This window comes from Mustela nigripes, chromosome 6 (genome assembly GCF_022355385.1).
Source record: "Mustela nigripes isolate SB6536 chromosome 6, MUSNIG.SB6536, whole genome shotgun sequence".
NCBI classification, from domain to species: Eukaryota; Metazoa; Chordata; class Mammalia; order Carnivora; family Mustelidae; genus Mustela; species Mustela nigripes.
The window spans coordinates 109,019,328-109,045,358 of NC_081562.1; the positions used below are offsets into that span (position 1 = coordinate 109,019,328).

At 49.8% G+C, this 26,031-nt stretch overlaps 1 protein-coding gene across 3 annotated transcripts in view; it reads right to left on the minus strand.

Moving 5' to 3' along the window:
- The window catches only part of LARP4B (La ribonucleoprotein 4B), an 89,579-nt gene that overhangs the window by 33,475 nt on the left and 30,073 nt on the right, over positions 1-26,031 (minus strand). For all 3 annotated transcript variants that reach the window (XM_059403975.1, XM_059403976.1, XM_059403977.1), the window contains exons 4-5: positions 12,664-12,814; positions 11,930-12,070 (exon numbers count right to left, since the gene is read on the minus strand). In XM_059403975.1, the coding sequence (XP_059259958.1) occupies positions 11,930-12,070; positions 12,664-12,814 (292 nt within the window). The remainder of the gene's footprint in view (positions 1-11,929; positions 12,071-12,663; positions 12,815-26,031) is intronic.

Genomic DNA, 26,031 nt, shown 5'->3' on the forward strand with positions numbered 1-26,031 from the left:
GCCCTCCCGAGCAGGCGGGGGCTGGCACCGGCTTCTAGCGGAGACTTCTCCCAAGACGCCCGATGGTACAGTGGGGGCCAGTGAAGTGTGTCTCCCGTGAGGCACTGGACACGGACCGGGGGGCTGGAGCTCAGGGGAAGGCCCTGGCACCGCCAGCAGCCACACAATGTGACAGGAGGATTTTCATACTGGAGTTTGGGGTGAGCCCCTGCTCCCCGCCCCCGGACTCTGCACAGCAGGCGAGGACCCTATTTGTAGGTTGTCAGGATAGCAGAGGCACGGAAACACAAAGAACTAACAAGTTTTTCAGACACTTCTCTGTAGATCTGCATAATCCTATATGTGGAATTTTCTGAGAAGACACACTTAAATTTTAAAAGTCAAAGACCAACAAGAAGTAAGGGGAAAGGAAGGCATTTATTAACAAATAAGAACAGAGAGCTCGTGCCTGTTTCATATAGAGCTTTACCAAAATCCACCCCCAAACAGCAAAAGCAAACAATAAAACAAAGCAAAAAAACCCACAACCAACAGAATAAAACCAACGGACTTGATGAGGCTGGAAATTACAAAAGGCCCTTGAAACACAATCCAATGTCATTCCTTTGTCCAGAAAGGCCTCTCCTGGGCACTCAGTTAAACTCCGATCCCACCACAGATTCAGACGTCTACTGTCTCCCGCACGCCAGGCACAAAGGCGTCCAACTCTGCTCCTGGACGGAGAGGCAATGCGCGGCTGAGTAAATAAACACTGGACATCAAGTCAGAAGCAAGCGGACACCGAGGAGACCGCCACAAGTGCGGGAGAGCAGGGCGGAGCTGCTCGTCACAGCAGCCAGAGGGGCGCCGCCGCAGAGGAGGCGTGGGGCAGAGCCCAGCGGAGGGGACGGCAGGCCTGGCAGGGATCCGAGGGAGCGCACCCCCTAGCAGACAGCGCCCCCATATGCATAAGGGGACACGTGAGGAATGAGGCCACAGAGGCAGGGAAGGAGGCTGAGGAGATGAGAATTCTAACCTAAATGGGATGGGAAGCCAACGGACGTCTTGGAGCAATTTCTCTGCTCCGCTCTGCATCGGTGAAGGCACAAGAGGGAAGCAGAGCCTCGTTCGGAGGCCAGGGCAACAATCCAGGACCAACGAGTACTCGGGGCCACTCCAGGTGAGGGATGGGACTTGAGCCGCGAGCACAGGAGGACAAGGCCAGGGCGACGGGACACGGAGTCAGCAGGAAACAGGACACAGCCAGGCCGGATGAGGGAGGACACGGGTTCCCCACTCAGACCGGCAGCACCCCGTCACCGGAGGCCTGGAGAAAGGCCGTGCTGGTGAGGACGCTGGACGGGGCGTGAGGGCACATGGGAGGCGAGCACATAGAGGCAGATGATCCAGACGATGCTTCTGGGGAGTTCTGGTGGGGGAAGACAGGGTATCGAAGGCGGTCTCATGTACGGAATCGGGGACAGAGCTCTGTGGAAGACTCCTCACACGGCCGAGGCAGGGCCCCTCTGAACGTACGAGCCGAGGGGTCCCAGAGGATGGGAGACAGACAGGTGTCAGGGGTAAAGTACTCTTCTGACAGCGCCAGTCCTCACAATTAAGACACAGATATGAGGACACCTGCTTCTAGGCAAGAGAGAGAACCACCAGCAGACAGCTGGAAATGGAGGGGCTGTGCCAGCTGCAAGATGGCAGAAGAGTAGGTCCCACTCATGCTCCCTCCTCAGCAACAATCTAGCGTCCGTCCTCAGACAAAAATGCCCTACGGCAGCTGTGGCACCCAGGGAGGAGACTGAAACCCGCAAGCAGTCCAAGGTTAAGCAGAGCCGTTTGAGAAAGCGGGCCCTGCATGCAGGCAGCTGACTTGCCAGAGGCCCCAGCTACAGCCTTCTTTGACTTGGTTCTGTCCCCAGCATCCTCTGCCAAGAAGGAGCCTTGCCCACCCAAGCCCCAGATCATAGGTGCCCAGACCTCAGTCCTGGCTTTGGACCCCACAATGGCCGACAACCCAGCTCCAGACCCGCTGGGCTGCAGTCCAGTTAGCAGACTCGGTCACACTCAAGTACTATGGGTCCTGGAAGTGGGCTCCAGCCACCTTCCAGCTGGTCCCTGAGCAGGTCTGTTGGCCAAGGGTCCCAAAGGAAAATGCCTGCAGTCAGTGCCCCTAGAGACAGGCCAGCCGACCTCAGGGTCCTGAAGCACACCTGCGACTCGGCTTCAGCTCCTCCCAGCTGCACCAGTCCACAAGCAGTTCTGCCCACCCGGAGATGCGCCCAGGGACCAGGCAAGACCCACAGCCTGCTAACAAGCCCACTAACTCCACTGCAGACCCAGCAGCAGCCTCGTGACCCAGCTCCGACCCATCATGACTGTGAAAGCAGAGGGAATGCCATCAGCCCAAACCCACAGGAGAATGTCCTTGCCAGACAAAGCCAGTCTGTAAAGACAGGAAGAGGGGTCTGCTCCTTCAAATGCGCACCATCAAAATGCAGCGACAAGAATCGGCACATGTGACACGACCAATGGGAAACTAACAAGGCTCTGGTGACTGATGCCAATGAAACACAGATGGATTCAAAAAGAATCACCTTAAAGAAACTCGGTGAAATCCAAGAGAACACACACACAGACAACTAAATGCAATCGGGAAAATGATGCAGAAACAAAGTAAGAAGTTTAGTAGCAAAACAGAAGCCACAGGAAAGAACCAAACAGAAACCTTGGAGTTGAAGAACACAAGGATAAACCCGAGAACTCAACACAGCACTTCCACAGCAGAGTCAGCCGTGCGGAGGAAGACTCAGCAAACGCAGACGGGTCACGTGACTACAGCCCCTTAGAGAGACGACAAGAACCAAGAATGAAGACAAGTGGGAAGTCTACGTGAGCGATGGGCACCGTGCGCCCATTCTGCGTGTGAACACCAACAACCTGAGAGAGACCATGTGCCTGTCTGCGTGTGAACACCAACAACCTGAGAGAGAGATCAAGAAAACAAACCCACTCACAACTGCATCGGAAAGAACAAAACACCCACGAAAGAATTCAACCAAGGAAGTGAAAGACCTGTACCCTGAGAGCTACAGACGCTGATGAAAGAAACGGAGTAAGACTTAAGTAAGTGGAAAGACAGTCTGCACTTATGGACTGCAACATTATCATTAGAATGTCCACACTCCCAAAGCAATCCACAGATTCGATGCAATCCAACCCAAAATTCCAATGGCATTTTTCAAAGAAACAGACCAAACAATCCTAAAATTCATATGGAACCACAAAGACCCTGAATAGCCGAAGCAATCTCAGGAAGGACAAAGGGGACTTCAAATTACGCGACCAAGTTAAGTGATCAGAACAGGCTGGTATGAGAATTAAAAAAGACACACAATCAGTGAACAGATTCCAGAAATAAACCCACACACACACAGTCAACTGATTGTCAACAAGGCTAACAAGAATATTTAATGGGGAAGAAGTGTCTTCAATGAGTGGTGTTGGGAAAATTGGACAGCCACATGCACAAGAATGAAACTGAACCTTTATTTTACATCACATAAGATGTCATGTTGTTGTGAAGCAGACAAAAATCAACTCAAAATGGGTTAAAGATGCATGTAACATCTAAAACTGTAGAACTCCTAGAAGAAAATGCGGGAGAAAAGCTCCCCAACACTGGTCTTGGCAACAACTTTTTGGACCTACACCAAAAGCACAGGCAACAGAAACAAAAACAAACAAGTGCGATTACATCAAACTAAAAGGTTTTACACAGCCAAGGAAGCCACTGACAAAATTAAAAGGTCACCTATGGAATGGGAGAAAATATTTATAGTATCTCTATTTATCTGATAAGGGGTTATATCCAAAACATATAAGGAATTTATTCACACTTAAGAGCAAAACAAAAACCTGATTTAAAAATGGACAAAGGGGGCGCCTGGGGGGCTCCGCCAAAGTTGAAGCGTCTGCCTTCGGCTCAGGTCATGATCTCCGGGTCTTGGGATCAACTCCCACATCAGGCTCTATCCTCAGCAGGGAGCCTGCTTCTCCCTCTCTCCTCCGCCTGCTCATACTTTCTCCCTCATAAATGAATTAAATGTTCAAACAAAAACTGAGCAAAGGGCCTAAATAGACATTTTTCCAAAGAAGATTTACAAATGGTTAGCAGGTACATAAAAGGTGCCCAACATCACCAGCCATTAGGGAATGTGCGTCAGAACCGCGGTGAGGTATCACTCATCAGACCTGGCAGGACAGTTACCATCGAAAACCAAGACAACAAGTGTTGGCCAGGATGTGAAGAAAAAGGAACTGCTGGGAATGCAAGCTGGGGCCGGCCCTCTGGAAACCAGTACGGAGCGTCCACAGAATGTTAAAACCAGAGCCGCCCTACGGCCCAGCAATCGCACGACGGGGCGCACATCCCGCAGAAGGGGCGTCAGCACCCGGAAGGCTCTGCGCGCCCGTGCTCCCGGCGGCTCTGCTCACGGGAGCCCAGACCGGGGACCACCCCCGCGGCTGTCCGCGGACGTGCGGATGAAGACGCTGTGATGTATACACACAGTGAGATATACAGAGTCCTGCCATGTGAGACAACATGAGCACCGAGGCACTACGCTAAGTGACAGAAGTCAGAGAAAGGGAAAAACTACATGATCTCATCTGCATGTGGAATCTACAAAGTCCAAACCATACAAGCAAAGGACGGACCCACGGCTGGAAAGTGGGAACCATGGGGAGGTGCTGGTCACAGGATACGATTCAGTGACCAGCTCAGTGAGGTTCTGGGGGTCTTAGGTACAGCACACTGACTACAGTCAACAATACTGTATCAAATGCTGCAAACTTGCTAGGAGAGTAGATCGTACGTGTTCTCAGCACACGGAAACCAGAAAAACAAAAACACTCTGTGAGGTAATAGGTGTGTTAACTAGCTTGACTATGGTAATCATTTCACAGTGACTATGTAATATCAAAGGATCAGTGTTGGATACCATAAACATATTCAAATTTTATTTGTCAATTATACCTAATAAAGCTAGAAAAAATTGTAACCTTACCCCATCTTTCTTAGACTGTTTGCTTACGCTTTTACCTTTCCTACTGTAGCTCCCATCCTCTCACCCTACCTATCGCAAGCTCAGTATGTGTAGCAGTCACTGTCCGTCTCTGCCAAGCAGAGGAAGCTCACGGACAGCAGGGGTTCTCATCCGTGACACTCACTGATGCATCCCAAGTAGACAGGGCACATGGTGGGTTCTGAATAAATACTTCTGAATGGAAAAACAAAACAGAGTAAATGAAACAAGTTTTCCAGATGTAGGAACACTGGTCCCTAAGAGATGTGAGACCTACAACCTTCCCAAGCCGGGGCTCTGCAAGCGGAGAGCTAAGAGGCACAGAAGAGGGTGCCAGGACGGCTGCACCCAGTGGGCACGCTGAGCTAAGAGGCACAGAAGAGGGTGCCAGGACAGGCCGCACCAGGAAGGCTTCACAAGCAGGCAGCCCTGTCACAGCACGGGTGTGATGCGATCCCAGGAAGTGGGGAAGAACCACCCAAAAGGACGAGAAGCAGCATGCATCCCTCCCTCACACAGGGCTGGAAGCAGTGCCTGCTCCCACCAGCGGGACCAGACCACCACAGCTACACAGAGCATGCAGCCTTGCCTCGGGGGCTGGAAGTAACTGGCTCCTAAGCAGCACTCCATTCCTGCCTAACAAACCTTAAAACAAGATTTTAAAAGGATCACACTATTTCTATGTCAGTTAGATGCATCCTGGAACAATAATCCAACTATCTAAAGAAAGAAATACAAAAATACCAAGCACCCAACCAAAAATTACCATGAATGCCAAGCAGGAAAAGTCACCCATTAACGAACAGTGACCTAGCAAGAGCAGTCGGCACAGGTGTAAACACTGACCAAGATAATTATCATGGCAACTGTCCACATGCTTCAAAAGTTAGGTAGAAACATGAAAAATATTTAAAGGACCCAAATCAGACTTCTACAGATGAAAACTACAAGGTCTGATATGAAAAACATACTTGATGGAATTAACAACAGATTAGACATTAGAGAAGATTAATGAGCCTGAAGACAGATATACCAGAAACTTTCCAAAATGAAACCAAGAAATAAGAATTTTTAAAAAGGACAGAGGATGGGCGTGCCTGTGTGGTTCAGTGATTTCAGCCTCTGCCTTCGGCTAAGGTCATGATCCCAGGGTCCTGGGATCGAGCCCTGCATCGGGCTCTCTGCTGCTGCTTCTCTGTCTGCCTGTCTCTCTGACTACTTGTAATCTCTGTCTGTCAAATAAATAATAAATAAAATAAATAATAAAAATAAAATAATAAATAATAATTTAAAAAAAAAGGAGAGGATCAGTGAACTCGGACAACTTCAAGGGTCTTAACAGAGGAAGAGCCGGCGATCAAGAAAGGAAAGAGAAGGCCAGGGAGGCACTGGGGGAGCAGCAACATTTGAAGATATTATAGCCAACACTTCTCCAAGTCTGGTGAAAACATTTATAAATCAGAGACTGAAGAAACTCAATGAACACCTACCATAAGAAACATAAAGACTGTCTTTAAGTTATATCATAATCAAAACGCCCAAGACCACTGATAAAGAAAAAGGGCTTGACAAAAAAAATCTGACAAGAGAATTCTATACAAAGCAAAAATGAGTGTAAAATAAAAATGGTTTGGCTGAAACAATCCACCACAGCAGATATGCACTACAAGAAACATCCAAGTCCTTTAGGTGGAAGCAAAAGGAGACCAGAAGAGCTCCAAATTTACACAAACGAAGACCACCAGAAGTGATAACCACAGAGCACCCCCTAACAAAAGCAAAATACATATTCTTCTCAAACATGTACTAAGATGGCCCAGATTCTGGACCACAGTACAAATCTTAATAAATTTAAAGGGATTCAAGTCACACGAACTACGTCCTATGAGTACAAGGAGATTAAATTAGAAACCAAGAAAAGAAAGGTTCCCGGAAAATCCCTAAATATTTGGAAACTAAATACCAGACTTGTAAATTACCAATGGGTCAAAGAAAAAAAATTCAAAAAGAAATCAGAAATAATTCTGAACTGCATTTTTCAAAAACCACACCCACGATGTCTCGGAACTTGTGAGGCTGACAGACTACTTCGGAGACTTACGGAAGTGAACGGCTACCTCAGAAAAGAAGAAATGCCTCTCATCAACGAGCTCCGTTTCCACTGTAAGACACTAGGGAAAAAAGTAAACCCCAAGTAACCAAGAGGAAGTAGATCATACCGATCAGAAGTAAACCAAGGAAAGCTGAAGGAGAAAAACAATGGAGGAAAAACAACTAAACCAACTACTGGTTCTTTCAGATGATCACCAAAGCTGACGAACCTCTACACGGATTTATTACAGGGAGAGCAGAGACACGAATTACCAATAACAGTAAGGAGTTATGTGACACAGCTGCAGATCCTACAGACGGTGAATCAACACAGCATTAGGAGCAAGTCTAAGAAACAGAGTTGACACTTCAAATGACGGGGACAGAATCTTTACAAGACCCAAGTAACTAAAACTCCCTCAGGAAGATACAGAAAACCTGAGTAGCCCTACATGAAAAAGCAAACTGTAGGACCACCTGGGTGGCTCAGACAGCTGAGTGTCTGACTTAGGGTTTTGGCTCACGTCTTGGTCTCTGGTTATGGGTTTTCAGCCCCGTGCTGGGCTCTGTGCTAGGTGTGGAGTCTAATTAAAAACAAACAAAAGCTACAGCTGAAAACTTACCCTAACACAAAACTCTAGGCCCAAATAGCTCTACTTCTTCATTTAAAAAAGAAATAACCTCTTCCCCCCCCTCCCAAAAAAACTGCATAGGAAAGAATACATTGAAAAGAAAACTACAGACCAACATCCCTCATGAACGCAGGTATAAAAATTCTATGCAGAATTCTGGCCAATCTAATCTAACAACGAATCAAGTGTGTTACATCATGACGCAGCGAAGCTTATCCCAGGATAAGCTGAATACATGAAAAATCGTCCTAAGACTAAACGAGAAAAGTATGATCATTGCCACGATGGAGAAAAAAGCAGGACAAACTCCAAGAACCCCTCCTTATATGAACTCTCAGCAAGCCTAACAGAAGGGCACCTCATGAACCTGATAGAGGTCATGTACGTAAAGCCAAAACTAACATTACACTTACTGTAAAATGCAGTGTCTCTCCCCTACGATTAGTCAGACGTTTGCTCTCATGATCTGCTCACCTGTTTTAAGTAATCCCTGCACTCACCGTGGAGCTTGAACTCACAACCCTGTATATCAAGAGCCACACATTCCAATGACTAAGCCATCCAGGTACCCCTCTGTTCACCTCTGGAATGAAGGCTCTATCCAGGGAGATCAGGCAAGACAAAGAAGTTAGAGGCAAAGACAGACAGAAAGATAAAAAGAAAAAAGAAAGAATGACAGAAAGACAAAGAGAAAGAAAGAATGAAAGAGAAAGGAATCAGACTGGATAAGAAATAAAGCTGGATGTATTCACGAATAACATGACTATGCAAAAGATATGGAATCCACAAAAAAGTTCCCATAACTAGTGACATTAACATGTTTCCAGAGAATATCAATTTACAAAAATTAACTGTATTTTTACATACTAGAATAATTTCCAATTAAATTTTTTAAAAATCACTTACAACAGCCCCCCCAAAATATGAAATACTTAAGGATAATTATTTAAGTACAGAAGACATGGAAGACCAGGACACTGAAAAGTAAAAAATACAGCCAAGAGATATTAAGGAAGACCTAACCAGGTGTAGACATGCAACAGCTCGCATGCACCACACGAAAATGCCATTTTTCGGGGCGCCTGGGTGGTTCAGTGGGTTAAGCCTCTGCCTCCGGCTCAGGTCATGATCTCAGTGTCCTGGGATCGAGTCCCTCATCGGGCTCTCTGCTCAGCGGGGAGCCTGCTTCCTCCTCTCTCTCTGCCTGCCTCTCTGCCTACTTGTGATCTCTGTCAAATAAATAAATACAGTCTCAAAAAAAAATTTTTTTTTGAATGCCATTTTTCTCCAAGAGATCTATGGATTCGATGCTATCCCAATAAAAATCTCACCACTTTGGAGACAGACACTGACCAGGTCATTGTAACCTGTATGGAAATGAAAAGGAGGAACTAGAATAGCCAAAATAATTCTGAAAAAGAACAAAATTGGAAAGCTAACACCGCTTGTTTAATTTTAAGAATTACTTCCAGTAATCACAACAGTGCGGCACTGTTGTGAAAACAGATTTAATAGATACACGGAAAGGAAAGACACAGTCCAGAGATAAACTGACCCGTGTAGGGACAATGATCCTGACGGCAACACAAAGACGGCTCAAAGGAAAAAGGGAAGTCTTTCTAGCAAATGGTGATTGAAAAAAGACTTTGCTGCTGTACCTCACACTATATCCAACAATTAACTGAAAATGAGCCACAGACCTTAAAATGTAAAATTTAAAATGTTCTCTCTCTCTGGGAGAACACCTTTGTGACTCTGGATTAAGCACAGATTTCTTGGATACAAAACCAGAAGATTCATAAAAGAAAAAAAGATTTAAAAAAACAAAACAAAACAAAACTAGACCGGGGGCTCCGGGGTGGCTCAGTGGGTTAAAACCTCTGTCTTCGGCTCGGGTCATGATCCCAGGGTCCTGGGATCGAGCCCCACATCGGGCTCTCTGCTCAGCAGTGAGCCTGCTTCCCCCTCTCTCTGCCTGCCTCTCTGCCTACTTGTGATCTCTCTCTGTCTAATAAATAAATAAATCTTAAAAAAAAAAAAACTAGACTACCTATAAAATTTAAACTTCTAATTTTCAAAAGATAATGTCACAAGAACAAAAGACAAGCCACAGACCGAGAGAATGTATTTGTAATTATAAACCTGATAAGAGCTTGTGTACCAACATATAAAGTACTCCCAAAACTCAGTGATTAAACAACCCAGCAGGAAAATGGGCAGAAGACCCAAACAGATCCTTCACCAAAATGGTAAATGCGTATATTAAAGATGGTTGACACTATTAGTCATTAGGAAAACGAACTTAAAACTACAGTACGATCCAACCACCTTCTGAAGGGCTGAAATTAAAGGACTGGTCACAACGGGTGGCGCGGCCGGGGATTCACTCCACGGCGGACGTGCTCACAGCAGCACCACTACAGACCACAGCCCCACCATTTCTTAAGAAGATAACCTACCAGATGATCATCGATTCCATTCTCATGTATTTCCCCAAGAGACGCGAAAACACACATGTATACAAAGTCCTGCCTTATAACTGATCATAGCAGCTTTATTGGTAAGAGCCCCACCCCACACCGGAAAACACCCTAATACTCACCAGCAGGTGAATGAAAAACCAACCGAGGCACAGGATGGAACAGAATGCTGCGCTCGGAAAAAGCGAACAATGACCTATGAATGTCACAACGTGAGTGAATCTTGCAATTAGTAAGCCAAGTAAAGAAGCCTCACAAAAAGCACACGTCATAAAAATCCATTTATATAAAATTCTAGAAAATGCAAACCAACCCAGAGTGACAAAGAGCCTGTATCAGTCAGTGGTTGCCCCGGCAGGGAGGGGCCCAGGAAGCTTTCAGCGGTGACAGGTATGCCACGATCTGGACGGCGTTACAGGGACACATACATCTCACCAGACACGGCAGAGACAGAGTGGGAGACGTCAGCAAATCGACCCGACCGCGCCCCCAACCGTGTGCGCCAAACCAGGGCAAATAAAACCTACAGGAAAGCTGCGCTCCACTTGCGGCACGTGATGCTGCTCGTGCGTCCATGCACAACTCTGCAGCCCGAAGAAAGCGGAGGAGCGCCAGGGTCTAGGAGGAAACAGAGGGCTTGCCACGGCCGTCCAGGAGCCCGGCCACACCGGCCCGCGGCAGCACAGCTGGGAGTTTGCGATCCCGAACTCAAAACGACAGCACTGCACACCGCATGTTTGGTTTGGCCACCGTCAATCCGGCCAGGACCACACACACCGGAGGCCGAGAGCGCACGGACGGAAGGAAGGGAGAACCGGCTCTGGGTGACGGACGCAGAGGCGGGAGGAAGAGACGGCGGGGGCGCGAGTGCCAGCGGCCACCGTGAAGCCAAGGTGTTCACGGGGCTCGCCCTGACGGGGACACACCAACACGGACGCGCTGCTGTGCCCTCCACATCGCCTCCTGGGAAGCCTGCGCGGCGACACGCCGGGAAGGTGGGCCTTCTCGAGCTCGCGCGTGGCTCCGGCCTGTCCCCTGGGGGACCAGACACACTCCCCGTGCCTCTGGTCTGCGTGACTCCTGTCAGCCACCTTCCGCGAGTTACCTGTCCTGCTCCCACGGCCCCATCAGCCGCTCATGAGGCAGCCGCGGCCAGGCCCGGCCCGCTGTCTGCGGGGCCTTCGCACTGCGCTCGCCTTCCAGACACAGAACCATCTCCCCGACGTGGCTCTACGCGGCCCCCATCCCGGCCCCACGACAACTGCTCTCTTCCCCCCCCACCCCGCTCCTTCTCTTCTGCAAACAGCCTTCCACTCACCCGCCCTTCTCATGAAGCAGCCACTCCGCAGGCTCCGAGCCCCGCCTCCAGCACTCACCGCCCCCGCAGCACTGTCCCCAACGCCTCGCCCTGCAGTCCCCCTCCCGCTTCTCCCAGTCAACCCAGACCCGCCTTCCAGGCACCCATGGGCTCTCCCGCTCCCTGCGGCGCCTCCCTGACAGAGCTCCATACCCACTTACGAGGGAATTTCAAGGAGAATCAAAGGAACCAATGAAAGGCACGGTGTTTGGAGGAAGACTTAAGCTACATTATAAGAAGCAAAATGAAAAAGCTCACACTCTATATAAAAATGAGTTCATGTCACAGCCTTACCGGTCTCGCTATTTTCAGGCGGAGACTCATGTTCCGAGCGACCCAGAGCCAAAGAGCTCACCGCGGTCTGGTCTGACTCCTGCAAATCTGACAGCGCCACATTCTCACGACTTTTGTCACCATCACCATTGGCATCCAATCCTGTAATTAGGAATTTGATCCCAAAAGATAAAATCAGAAGAGTAACTTTCTTTTAAAACAAAACAAAATAGGGGCACCTGGGTGGCTCAGTGGGTTAAGCTGCTGCCTTCGGCTCAGGTCATGATCCCGGGGTCCTGGGATCGAGCCCCGCATCGGGCTCTCTGCTCAGCGGGGAGCCTGCTTCCCTTCCTCTCTCTGCTGCCTCTCTGCCTACTTATCATGTCTGTCAAATAAATAAATAAAATCTTTTAAAAAACAACAAAAACAGAAAAACAAAATAAAAGCTTACAGCTGCAGTTACTTCAATTTCTGCAACTTGGACTCCTTGGTTCTTCTACTATAACCACAACACAAATCTTAATTAACAATTTCCTTTTTCAATTCTTTTCTTTTTTTTTTTTTATTTTAACTAGGCTCCCTCCTGCCCAGTGTGGGGCTTGAGCTCACAACCCTGAGATCCAGAGTCGCACGCTCTGCTCACTGAACCAGCCAGGTGCCCCAGTCAGCAAGTCCCTCAAGATGGGTTAAACGGGAACAAAGACAGCACCGTGAGAGCAAAGGCTCTCCTCATCCCAGTCACGCCCACAGCTCACCCTCCTGGCTGCAGTCCGTGCAAGGGCCCGACGGCTCCGCCCAGTCGGCACTCACACCGCCGTCCGCCGCGCTGCCCGCTTCCAAGTGCAGCACCGGCGTCCCCCACACTTTAGCATTAGGGTTTAGCTCCGAAACCTTGGCTGTCGGTACCTAGGGGAGAATGTGACAAACATCTGTATCCCAATCCAATCAAACACAATTTTACTTACTAATTCACACTTGAAACGCATCTGTGTGAGAGAGTTAGGTCAGAAAGGCAGAGTCTACTGACACATCCACTGGGGAGGAAACGTCGTGCAACGGAACAGAAGTTGACAGGCCGAGCTCAGCTTCGTCCCCCAGCAGGCTCCTCCGTTCCCAGTAAGCAGAAGGCTCTCCAGAAACTGCACACGGAAGACGAGGTACCTGCCTTCGTGGACATTCGGGAAGTAACAGGGGACCCAACTGTCATCTCTGTCCTAGACACAACTCACAGACTGACCACCTGAACGGACAGTAGATGGATAAAATTCTTCAATCTCCACCATTCACATAAGCAAAGGAGACAGACAACACAAGACCCTCAGAAGCGCAAAGGTCTCACAATGGGTCTGTCGGGCAAGGGTTCCGAGCCGCTCACGCGCAGGATCTTCGTCTCCTTCCAGCTCCGACATGCGGCTTGTCCCCCACTGTCCACAGGCTCACACCTTCACTTCCTTTGGGCATGGGTGAGCTCTTCTCTGGTGCACCTAACTAGCCCCTGATTTTCCTTCTCTGGCTCACATGCCTCAAGTGGTATCTGAGTCTAAAGAAAAATCCATGTCCCTGGGGCAGCTGCTCCAACTCACTCCAATTCGCCGTCACAATGCTCTCAGCAAACCTAAAATGATTTCCTGTGCCCACTTAACACAGCCTGGATACCACCACACAGAAGTCGGAGTTCCCTCGCAGAGTGACAAGGGTGCTCGTCCCAGGAGCTCCCAGGGAATGTCAGGCAGGAGCCCCGAACTGGGAGCAGCTGCCTGCCTGAGCCCCAGGGCAGATGTTACTCAGTACTGTCCCCAGATGTGAAAAGGGTCAGGAAATATCATGATCCTCCATAGAGGACAAGTGTGGATTAATACTCTTCAGAAGACAGAGTAAGTCCCCCGGGCGGGGGTGATGAAGGCTTGCAGTGAGAACCAAAACGGACGCGGACACGAGAGGCCATGTGGTTAAGCAACAGGATGCGCTTTGCTCACACCTACAAGGTGAGGGAACCGCCCCCCGCTCCCCCCACGCCTTCCCACGCTACTGTATTCAACCCCCTGAAATGGCCCCTGACCTCAGGCGCACACTCCAGTTCCTGCCGCCCACAGACACGGGTCCTTCCCAGCGTGAGCACCTTCCGGAGCCACCTGCCCTGGGGCGTCCCCCGCACCGACTGCCCGCCACACTAGGACGCAACACCCAAAGCAACAGCCTCCAAGCCAGCGGAGGGTCGCCCTGCTGCGACACACCTGACCTTCCACTAGTCCGTCCCTTCTGCTCGCCACGGTGCTGCTAGCGCCGCGCAGTCCTGACCTCGGTACAGTTGTGCCTACAAAAGGGGCTCAAGGAATGAATGTTTAATAAAGAACAACAAGAATTTTGTGCCAGAACTGAAAGGAAACCCATCCTTGTGAAAGGTACCACTTCTCGGGCGGTGAATACTGCGGTCCAAGTCGAGAACTCGGGACGCGGCACAACCGTAAGCGGTTAACCAGTGCTCAGGGGATACTCCTGAGTGACAAGGGATGAAAGAATGGGGACACAGACTTAGGAGCTGACGGCATGACAACTACCTCGAGTCTGCTAGGGGATCTCCCTCTCTCTGTCAAATAAATAAAACCTTAAAAAAAAAAAAAGGAAAAAACTGAGCTGACCTTAGTAACCACGCCCTGAAGTAATTTTTTTTTTTTTGAGTATTTTATTTATTTATTTGACAGAGGTCACAAATAGGCAGAGAGGCAGGCAGAGAGAGAGAGAAGGAAGCAGGCTCCCCACGGAACAGAGAGCCCGATGCAGGGCTCGATCCCAGGACCCCGGGATCATGACCTGAGCTGAAGGCAGAGGCTTAACCCACTGAGCCACCCAGGTGCCCCATCCCTGAAGTAATTTTATATTAATGACCAACACCGCTCCTTCAAAGTAGAGCATCCAGAAATTCTCAAAAAATAATAAATCAAGGGGCACCTCAGCTCCTCTGCTCAGCGGGGAGCCTGCTTCCTCCTCTCTCTCTCTCTGCCTGCCTCTCTGCCTACTTGTGATCTCTCTCTGTCAAATAAATAAATAAAATCTTTTAAAAAAATCAATCAATCAATCAATCAGTCAAACAAGGGCGCCTGGGTGGCTCAGTTGGTTAAGCAACTGCCTTCGGCTCAGGTCATGATCCCAGAGTCCTGGCATCAAGTCCCGCATCCAGCTCCCTGCTTGGCAGGGAGTCTGCTTTTCCCTCTGACCCCACCCCCTGCTTTTCATGCTCTTTCTCTCTTTCTCTCTCTCTCTAATAAAGAAATAAAACCTTTAAAAATAATAATAATAAATCAATAAATAAATTCTGACACTCCAAAGAAACTCTACCCCCCAACAGTAGGCTCCATTAAAAAAAAAAAAAAGACAAAACAAAAACACAAAACCTAACATTTCATGAATCTCTTTTCTGGCACGAGATAGAACGGTCCCAATGACGCGCTGCTGAGTAGGAATCAGTAACGAGTATCAGAGAAGCGGACGAGGGAGCTGGGGAATATAAAGTAGGTAAGACAGTGCGGAAAGGAAACTTTCAAATATTTTATTTCAACTTAGCACGGACTACTGCCACCAAAGAAGCAGAATCATTCAGCGCAGTCCACTGGCTTCTCAAGCCTCTGCTACCTCTGGTTCTTCATCTGCAAAATGCAGTAAGAGGCACTGCCTAGGACCGGTGGGAAACAGCGTCCGGCCAAGCGCTCTGAGAAATGGAAGTGGTGAAAAGAAAACGCCTGCATTAAATGTGCTCAGACGAGAGCAGCACGCAGGCCTGCGTCACAATCGGAAAGGACCCGCGCATCTCACCTGAAGGGAGCACCAGGGCCTGTGCGCGCTACACGGCTGAGCCCCGCACAGACTGGCGGCGGCCTGGTCCCAACACCCGCTACACAAACAGTTCTGTGCGTATCACTTAAAGGCCTAATTTTGTTATGTTTTGCCTCCACGACTATTTAGGAAACAAAAGCAATTAACTTGAATGTAACTCCTTTTGGCAAAAGTCCCAAATGTGGGAATGGAAAAGAGACTAATGGGTAAGTCCCTACGTTACTGATGCTTATGTAACTGACATTAACATTTGAACCGCATCTGTCTCCTCGCTACCATCAATCATTTTTCTTGCTTAATGCAACAAAAATCACTAGTAATAAATAAACTATCATGGGGCACCTGGGTGGCTGAGTCAGTTAAGCGCCTGCCTTCAGCTTGGATCCCGAGCCCAGGGTCCTGGGATCCAGCGCCGAGTCAGGCTCCCTGCTCCGAGGGGAATCTGCTTCTGTCTCTCCCTCTGCCTCTGACCCTCCCCTCTCCCTCCTGTGTGCACACGTGCATGCATGAGCTCTCTCTCTTCTCTCAAATAAATAAAATCCTTTAAAAAAAAAAAAAAAAAAAGGGTGAATAGGGGCGCCTGGGGGGCTCGGTGGGTTGAGGCCGCTGCCTTCGGCTCAGGTCATGGTCCCAGGGTCCTGGGATCGAGCCCCATATTCGGCTCTCTGCTCAGCAGGGAGCCTGCTTCCTCCTTTGTCTCTGCCTGCCTCTCTGCCTACTTGTGATCTCTGTCTGTCAAACAAATAAATAAAATCTTTATTTTAAAATAAATAAATAAAATAAAAATTTAAAAAGGTAAATAAACTATCATCAAAAAGGTAAGAAACAAGTGCTGGTGAGGATGCTGACAAGGGAGGCCATGCACTGCTGGAGGGAATGCAGACTGGGGCAGCCACTCTAGGAAACAGTATGGATGCTCCTCAAAAAACTGAAAGTAATGGGCACCTGGATGGCTCAGTGGGTTGAGCCTCTGCCTTCGGATCAGGTCATGATCCCAGGGTCCTGGGATCGAGCCCCACATCGGGCTCTCTGCTCAGCAGGGAGCCAGTTTCCTCCTCTTTCTCTGCCTGCCTCTCTGCCTACTTGTGATCTCTGTCAAATAAATAAAATCTTTAAAAAAAAAAAAAACCTGAAAGTAGAAACCCATAAGATCCAGCAGCCCCACTTCCTGATGTTTACCTGAAGAAATCAAAAATACTGATTTGAAAAAAAGTATCTGCACCGGATGTCCCCTGCAACATTATTTCTAGAAGCCAAGATATGGAAGCCACCGAGTGTCTGCTGCTGTATAAAGCCCATGTGGTGTCTGCGCGACGGAACATGACTCGGTCGTAAATGAAACCAGTGAAGTCCTGCTGCCTGCAACGGTGCGGACAGAACTGTCAGGGTACTCGGCTGAAGGAAACAAGTCAGACAGACACCCTATGATCTCACTTCTGTGCGGAATTTAAAAACGAACAAATGAACCAAGCTTGTAGAACAAATCTGGTGGCCGTGGCGGGGGGCTGGGAAAATGGGTGAACTGTTTTTAGTTTTAAAATTTTTTACGTGTGTGTGTGAGAGAGAAAGAGCGAGCACAGAAGCAGGGGGAGCTGCAGACAGAGGGGGAGCAGGCTTCCCACTGAGAAGGAAAGCCAGGGTGGGGCTCGATCCCGGGACCCGGGGATCACAACCTGAGCCGAAGGCAGAGGCTTAACCCACGGAGCCACCAGGCGTCCCGGTTTATAGCTTAAATAAACTGAATTTATAAACAAAACAAACCGGCGGTTGAGCCAACCAGATTCTGCTGTTAGAAGTTTGCCCTTCAGTCGCGCGTGTCCAGAAGGACCGAGAAGCGCAGGGCGGGCCGCACGTCTGGCGGTGTGCAGGCTCGCCGCGGGCTGCGGAGAGGCCGCTCCACCGAACAGCGGCTGCAGCGGCACGTGTGGCCTCTCCGAGGAGCAGCACCCTGTGGCCAGGGCCTGCAGGGGCTTCTCCAGACACGAGACAGACTTCCGCACCAGTGAAAAGCAGCAAACGTGTAGCAGAAAGCACAGATTTTGAGTCTTCTCTACTGTCCGACTGTGGCCTCTGTGAAAGGACTTTAAAACGCCACGGGACAAACGCTTGCTCCGCTCCGACAACGGGTGGTGAGGGAGAGGTCGGGCCGGGCAGGGCAGCCCTCAGGAGCAGCCGCCGCGCCCTCACCGCAGAGGCCCGCACCGAGCTGCGTCCGACAGCCAGACACGAGCCAGCGACAGCCGGCCCACAAACGCTGGCCCAAATATATCACGTGGTCCGCTGAGTCACAGTCCCCAAGTGGGAAATGGTTAAGCTGAGGCTACAAGAACTCACGGCCTGACATAAACATTCAAATGACTGTCCGTTATTTAAAGAATAAAACTTCAAAGTGAAGCCCCAGCCTTCCCCCATAATAAAAACCAATAAACATACTTACTAACTGTCCACCTCTATTCTGCCATCCCCAGAGAACAGCCTCTTCTGCCGCTGGTAGCTGGTAGGGGGGCTTCTCCAGCCACAAGAGAGCGACCTCTACGGCCGGCGGCCTCCCGTGCAGACACGCGCTGGGCACCTGCTCCTCTTCCAAGGCCTCGTTCCCGACGGCGCAAGCCCACGTGCAGCCCTCTGGATGCTCCCGGCAGCCGTCGGCCAGTCCCTCAGAAAATGTCGCACTTGCAAACGCTCCCACTGGGTAACAGGCAGGTTCATGCAGAGAGCACCACGGCCCTGGGAAGCTGGGCAAGTCCCCTCCTGCGGGACTCGCAGGTGTATTTACAGCGTCTCCTGGGAGGGGGAAGACACGGGCCCCGCCGTGTGGCACTGCTATTTCTGCACTGTCCCCTAGGGGGACGGGAACCACCTGCAGCACCTCGTGAGGAGGGTCTGTGCATCCATCCACTCGGGCCACACGGGAACACGCCTCGAGAGTCTCCCCCAGCTCCATTTCTCGGACAGTCACCTGTGGACTTCCCACAACGTCCACTCCGCCGCTCCACGCAGGGCCACTGGGCACGGGTCGGGCACGACTCTGCCCGATGTGGCGTGCATGTGTGCTCACCCAGCAAGCGTGGATGCTGTCCCTCTCCCGCCCCTGACCTGCTGCTGCCGGCCCGGTCGACCCCGTCGCGCCAACCCCTAAGGCATCCGCGCGCTCCTCAGCCGAGTCCGAGCAAACCTGCGGCAGTCCTGCCTCTTCACGGCTGTGAAGAGAGTCCGTCTCTCCTACCTGTGACCTCTGCTCACCCGAACTCCAACCCTGGCTCAGAGGCGGAGCGCGACCCGGACCCTCCCATCTGCAAGCACTCAGGGCTCCGGCCGTGCCGCCCTCCCGTGGGCAGCGGCTGCTGCCACCAGGTGGCGCCGTGGAGGTGGCCAGCCCAGGAGCCGCCCCGTGGGGTGCTGCGCTGGTCCCCCAGAGGGAGGCGGTTTCCGAGTCTGACTTCACATCTCCTCTGTCATCCTCACGGGGCTCTCTTGGACTGGCCTTCAGTGACTCTTTTCGGGCCCCTCCCGACCCTGGCCGGTCGCTCACTGCGCTCTTCACACACACCACATCTTCCGTTTTAACACACGGGCCCGTTTCACGTTCTGGGCCGGCGAAAGCAAACGCAGGGGAAATAAAGCCACCCTGCAAACAGCGGGAGCCGTCCAGAGACTTGCCATCTGGGGGCACTTCCTGGGAGCTTCCGAGTTCCGGGGTGCCTGTTCTGGGGAACACCCCCTCTGCGCCCGTCTTGCACAGCGCAGCAGCTACATCGCAGGTCTGTGCTTGGGCCGCGCTGGCCCCAGGGTCTGCACACAGGTCTGCCACCTGATGTGAAGGTCTCCATTCGCAAGCCCTCTGTCCATGACCCTCTTCTTCAAAAATGCTCATTTTATCCTTATCTGGGTAAGATGAACTACTTTCAGATTGCAAAGACAAGTGTGCTTTGTTCACGGGCTGGATGCTTCCAGGTCTCAGGCCGCAGACACTGGGCTGCTGCCCCCCGGCCATGGCTGGCCCCAGCAGGCGGGCCGGTCCAGCATCACCGGGTCCATTACGGGCTGCTTCTCGGAAACTGGCATGAACGGGAAGACGCTGGTTTCTAAGGCTCAGGCAAGGGACACAGCTTTCCCAACTCGGATGAATCCTATCTAGACTCCGGGGAAGCAGACTACCTTCTGGCCTGCTAACATCAAAGCGGAAATAATCACTATCTTTCAGTGGTCTCAAAGAACTATCTTCTCTTTCCTTTTCAGAGTTAGAGCTCTGGCCTACGCTCGCTGCTACAGCCCCAGATTCACCATTTCTCTCCGTTTCTGAAGGGTGGGTTAGTGAATCAACGTGCGAGTCACCCGTGGGACTTACCTGTTCTAGACTACAGTTCTCACTTCCTTCAGGGAGGGCACACACACGTCCCGGGGAGCTAGTGCCCACGTTACGGTTAAGCGCAGGGAGTGTGCCCGCGTTACATACTGTGCTGCTTTCTGTGCAATCTTGAGGGAACCCGGTGTAAGCGTGAGCCCTTAAAGACACAGTTGTTAGTTCCAAACCAGGTTTAGTATTTTCCTTAAAAACTTCCTTCCTTTCATTTGGGCTGGGCATGCCCCGTGGGGACCGCTCTTCCTGCGGGGCAGCTAACTGTCCTGGGCCTTGTGCAGCCTTCCCCGGCGGCCGGGCCCCTGTGCGAAGTTCCTCAGAGGTGACAGCTGAGCAACTGTCTTCCCCGGCAGCTGCGCCACACACAGGGGCACCCAGCTCCTCGGCAAGGCCCAGGCTGTCAGGATCTACAACACAAACACTGTACAACTCGCTCTCTCTCCGAGCCTCATGTGCCTGGTGACCACTGCAAACAGGGTGTCTGCCCGTCACCCCCCCACCAGACCTGTCTGAAGAGCTTCTGTCACTTCGGATCTGAACGTTTACCACCCTGTCGTGCTCGGTGAGGGCATTTATGCGAGCGGCCGGGGGACGGCCGAGATGGCTCCCTACGAGGGCGCCTCCCTGCACGCCCTGGCCAGAAGACAGAGCCGCGTCACCTTTGGGACGAATGTCTTCAGAGAAACCCTGTTCCCCGGCAGAGCTCACACTGCGAGTGACCGAGACACGGCCACAACTGTGCTCAAGAGCAACAGCCTCTGAATTCGTCTCTCTCTCCTCGAAGCTTTCAGACCTAGGCAGGAACTGGGGCACAGGAGGGGACACAGAGTCCGACGACAGCCTCAGCCCCCGCGGGGGCCCCGTCCTCGCGGAAGCCCTCACCCACAGAGCGGCTCCAGCAGCCGCTCCGCCGCCGCCTCCATGTCGGACGCTGGGCAGCTCCTCACCTTCAAGGGTATCAAATAATGAAGACAAAGCTTTACTTATCTGGTGCCCTGACTCCGCCTCCTCCACAGATTCGGGCAACAGGCCAGCTTTTTCGCTGTCTCTGTCACTGCTGACTTCTTTGCTGAAGCAACAACCCATGTTCGAAAGTTGAAAAGCTCACGCAACCATGCCTGCCGTTGTCGGAGCCTCCCCAAGTGCATCTCGCGCTAACTTGCCGTGACTTCTGACGAGAGGCCGACACCCAGACACCAAAAATAACCCCTTGCACAGCAGTCACATGTCCCTGCCACTCAAATCCAAACCCGAAGTACAACAGGCCCTGCCGAGCAGCCATCCTCCGCCACGCACTGGAGACCAAACGCCACGCGGAATCCCAAAGCTCAGAAGAACAATACATAATTTTCATAGTATTTTTCCTATTCTCATAAATTCAATTTAAAAAAACCCCTACTGGGGCACCTGGATGGCTCAGTGGGTTAAAGCCTCTGCCTTCGGCTCAGGTCATGGTCCCAGGGTCCTGGGATCGAGTCCCGCATCGGGCTCTCTGCTCAGCGGGGAGCCTGCTTCCCCCTCTCTCTCTGCCTGCCTCTCTGCCTACTTATGATCTCTGTCTGTCAAATAAATAAATAAAATATTAAGAAAAAATAAATAAAAAATAAAAACCCCTGCCATTGTTATCGCAGCCGGAACGAGCCATCCCAGACTCCCGGCTCTCCCCGCTGTTTCCGCATTCTCTGAATCACGCGCCGTGGGACGACGGCAACCCCAGGCTTAGCGGGTCTGTTCCCCAAGGAGAAATGACAACAAAGACGTGTTCGTTAGAGCGTACAGGCAGCGGGAGCTGCAGCTCACTCCGGCTTTGAGAACCAAGACCGCAGGTACAGAGGAGTACCTGCAGGCGCGACGCCAGAACGGTGTCCACAAGGGACACACACGGCCGTGTGTATGGTGAATGGCGCCTAGTCGGGATTTGCTCTCAAACACCCCAGCAAGTCAAGAAGTAAATACATACACATCATTTTTTTTTTAAAGTGTGTGTGTATAGGGAAGGAAGAGATAAAATACCAGTAGCAAAATGGGGGGGGCTCTTCAAGGTCACGATGGGCACATCAGGTTTATTATTTTCACTTGCGCAGATGTCTATATATTCTCACTACGACAAAGGAAAGAGCAAATGAGAGAAAAAAGAAAATCAACACCCACCAGGCCAACAGCACCAAGTCCCTTGAAAGTTCCCAAAACCCTTCCTAGTCCAGGTTACCGTCCAGGTGTGAGGCTCGGTTTTTGATTACTACAAGCATAAGCTTTGGAATATCACCTACTCTGTGTTATGAGCTTTCTGATTTGTAAAGTGGGGCCAACAACAGCTGTTCTGAAGAGTTGGCATGAGGACAGTAAGTAAAATACTCAGGTCAGAACCTTAGTACCCCACTGAAGTCCACGCACTCTGGCGTCAGGCCACCTCCAGAGCCGCCTCCTACTCTGTCATGCCTCCCTCCTCCCCTTCTCTAGCTCATCCACGGAACGCGACCAAACAACCTCAGCACGGCCTGCGTTTGCCCGTCTGTCATGACTCCTAGCCAAGCTTTCCAATCGCACCATCCTTTGTAAGGTCACCACCCCACTAGGCAGGACTACCGTCTCCCATCTCCACACGCTGGTCCCTCTTTGTGCCTCTAAGGAAAGCATGCGGACAGCAAGTCTCAGCGCTGGTCCCATCAACTACTTCAAACCGGGATCTGTACTGGCCTCGGAATCTGCAGGTGCTCTCAAAGGGTTAAAAGACGCAAACACAGGAACATCTGGGTGGCTCAGCCCCTTAAACATCCACCTTCCGATTTCAGCTCAGGTCATAATTTCAGGGTCATGAGATCAAGCGCCATGTCAGGCTCCGTGCTCAGCGTGGCGTCTGCTTGTCCCTCTCCCTCTGCTTCTCCCCACACTCGTGCACACTCTCTCACTCTCAAATAAATAATTTAATTTAAAAAGATGTAAACACAAAATCTTAAAGACATGCCCACGTTTGTACATAAGTTGAGGAGCACAGCAGCACGGCGCAACAATACTTTAACTGACCTGCTCTGTTGAGAAGAGTTGGATTTAAAATGTCCCAGCATCAGAGGCGGCTGGGTGGCTCAGTTTGGCTCAGGTCATGATCCTGGGGCCCTAGGATCGAGCCCGGCTTTAGGCTCCCTGCTCGGCAGGGAGCCTGCTTCTCCCTCTCTCTGCCTGCCTCTCTACCTACTTGTGCTCTCTCTCTCTCTCTCTCTGTGAAATAAATAAATAAAATCTTAAAAAAAAAAAAATAAAGTAAATAAAGGACTGTCTGAAGCCCACAAAAGCTAGGGTGAAACTCTGGGAAATCAGGGAAATCAACAGCAGTCATGTACATGGGAAATTCCGAAAGCCACACCCAGGCGAGACAGACGCTCAGAACAGTCCTGAGAAGACCTTCGGCTTTCACCTTGGGCTGATCCCCAAGTCTCTAAGCACACTGAGCTAATCAGTGAGGGGCTGTTTCAGAACAGAGCCAGTGTACGAAGACTAGAAAGAGCAGTTGTAATCTCTCTACTGTTTCCTTCGGTGAGGAAGGTGTCTGGACTATCTGCTTCAGTTCCCCGCATTAACAGAAGTCTCTGTCAAAACATTTGGTACACAAGCTAAAAGGACAGAGACTTCAATGAACACACAGATGACAAGGGACAGTCTTTACATAAATAACTTGGGAAAGCCTCAAAACAGTAAGACATTATACACATAAAATCAAATGCCCAGTTCTCGGCAACAACAAAAATCACAAGGCAAACAAAGACACAGGAAAACACAACTCACTCAAAGGAACCAAATTCACTATCCTGGAGAAAGCTCAGAGATGGGACTTACTCCATAAAGACTTGAAAACATTTTTAAATGTGCTCCAAGAACAAGGGAAAAACAACCGACAAGGAACTAATGTGAGCCAGGAGAATGATATATGAACAAAATGAAAACGAGAATACCAACAAAGAGACAGGTATTTATAAAAAGAGCCAAAAGGAAATATTCTGGAGCTGCACAGCAGTACAGTTACTGAACTGAAAAATTCACGAGAGGGTTATCAACAGCAGACTTGGGTAGAGAGAAGAATCAGCAAATTTAAACAGGGGACAAATGAAATTATCTACAGGAGTAAAAAAACAAAAAACAAAAAAGAAACAAAACAAAAAACCAGAGAAAAGTGAGCAGAGCCTGAAGGACTTACAGGAGATCATCTATGTCCCCTGTGGACCAACACACTGGTCGTGGGAGTCCCAACAGAGGAAGGGCAAAAGAGAATTTGAAGAAATAGTAGCCCAAAACTTCCCAATTTTCATGAATACACAAATTTACAAGTCCACAAACTCAACAAACTTCAAGTAGGATAAGCACAAAGACCCACACCAAGACACATTACAATCAAACTGCTGAAAAACAAAGCAATCTTGAAAGCAGCAAGAAAAAAGCTTCCTGTAAGGTGCAAGAGCTCTTCCGTAGGATGTCCGCCAGTTTCTCAGCAGAACCTCACAGGGTGGGGAGGCAGGAGCAGATACGTTAAAGCACTGAAAGAAAAAGCTGTCCGCTGAGAATTCCTTATCCAGCAAAACTGTCCTTCCAAACTGAAGAAGAAAGTAAAACATTCTCAGACAGACAGAAGTTGAAGTAGTCTGTTAACACCGGGTCTGCCCAGGAAGAAAGGCTAACGGAGTCCTTCAGGTGAAGTGAAACACATGACACAGTAACACAAAGCTGTGTGAAGACACAAAGCTCTCTGACAAAGGCGAATACACGGACAGTTACAAAAGCCAGGATTATTATTTTGATTTACTGCTCCATTTTTTATTTTCTACAGACTTAAAAGGCAAGTGCATAAAAAAAATTTTAAGTCCATGTTACTGGGCACGTAGCGATAAAGATGTGATTCGTGACACGAGTAGCGAAGAGGAGGAGGAGGATTTTACAAGAGAACAGCTTCTGTGTGTTACTGAAGTTAAGTAGGATGAAAGATTAGGCAGTTATAACTTCTGGATATTACACGTAATTCCTATGGTAACCAGATATATGTGTGATTAGATAAAGATAAGTTGTAGAATAAACAACTAAACTATCAATTATAACGTGCTGATATTAATGAGATTTTTCAATTTAGGTAAGTATGCCTTGCAAACATGTATCAAGGAAGTCCATTACACAGGTCCTGCCCTTTTGGGTCTTAAAACTGCTGAGAGAAAACTAAGACATTTGAAACATTATTTGTTTAATTATTTTATTATTTGATAGAGAGAGAGAGTCAGAAAGCACAAGCAGAGTGAATGGCAGAGGGCGAAGCAGGCTCCCCACCCAGCAGAGAGCCCGATGAGGGGCTCCATCGCAGGACCCTGGGATCACGAGCTGAGCTGAAAGCCAATGCTTAACCAGCTGAGCCACCCAGGTGCCCCACTTGAAACATGTTTTAAAAATAATATAGAACATAACTTCTTAAATAAATTTTAATCAAATTATAAAAGCAATACAGGTTATTAGAAAAGGATGAATCAATGAAAAGAAAAGTTAAAGCCAAGAATGCCACTGCGGGCCATCAACGTCTGTCAAGATAAGCAAAAATTACGGGGGGGGGGGGGGGGATTAGAGCTGATTTTATTCCAAGTAGTAACTCAGTTACTTTTCAATTATATATCCCCAATCCATATTTACATAGTTTTGATGGCCTTTTCTATATAATAAATTTATCAAGTAATAAAATCTCTGTTTATTTCAAACTTAAACCCATCAGACTCCAACCACTCCACTGGGGTCCAACTGCGCCCACTGCCCCCCCACTGCTTGCTTGAGTTTCTACCAGCTGGATTTCCCCTCCACAAACCTTGCTCCAATTTTTTCCATCTCGTAATAAAAGAAACCGCTATCCATCAAGCTGTCCCACTACCCCCGATTTATCTCCCCCCTCACGCCAACCCAATTCACCACT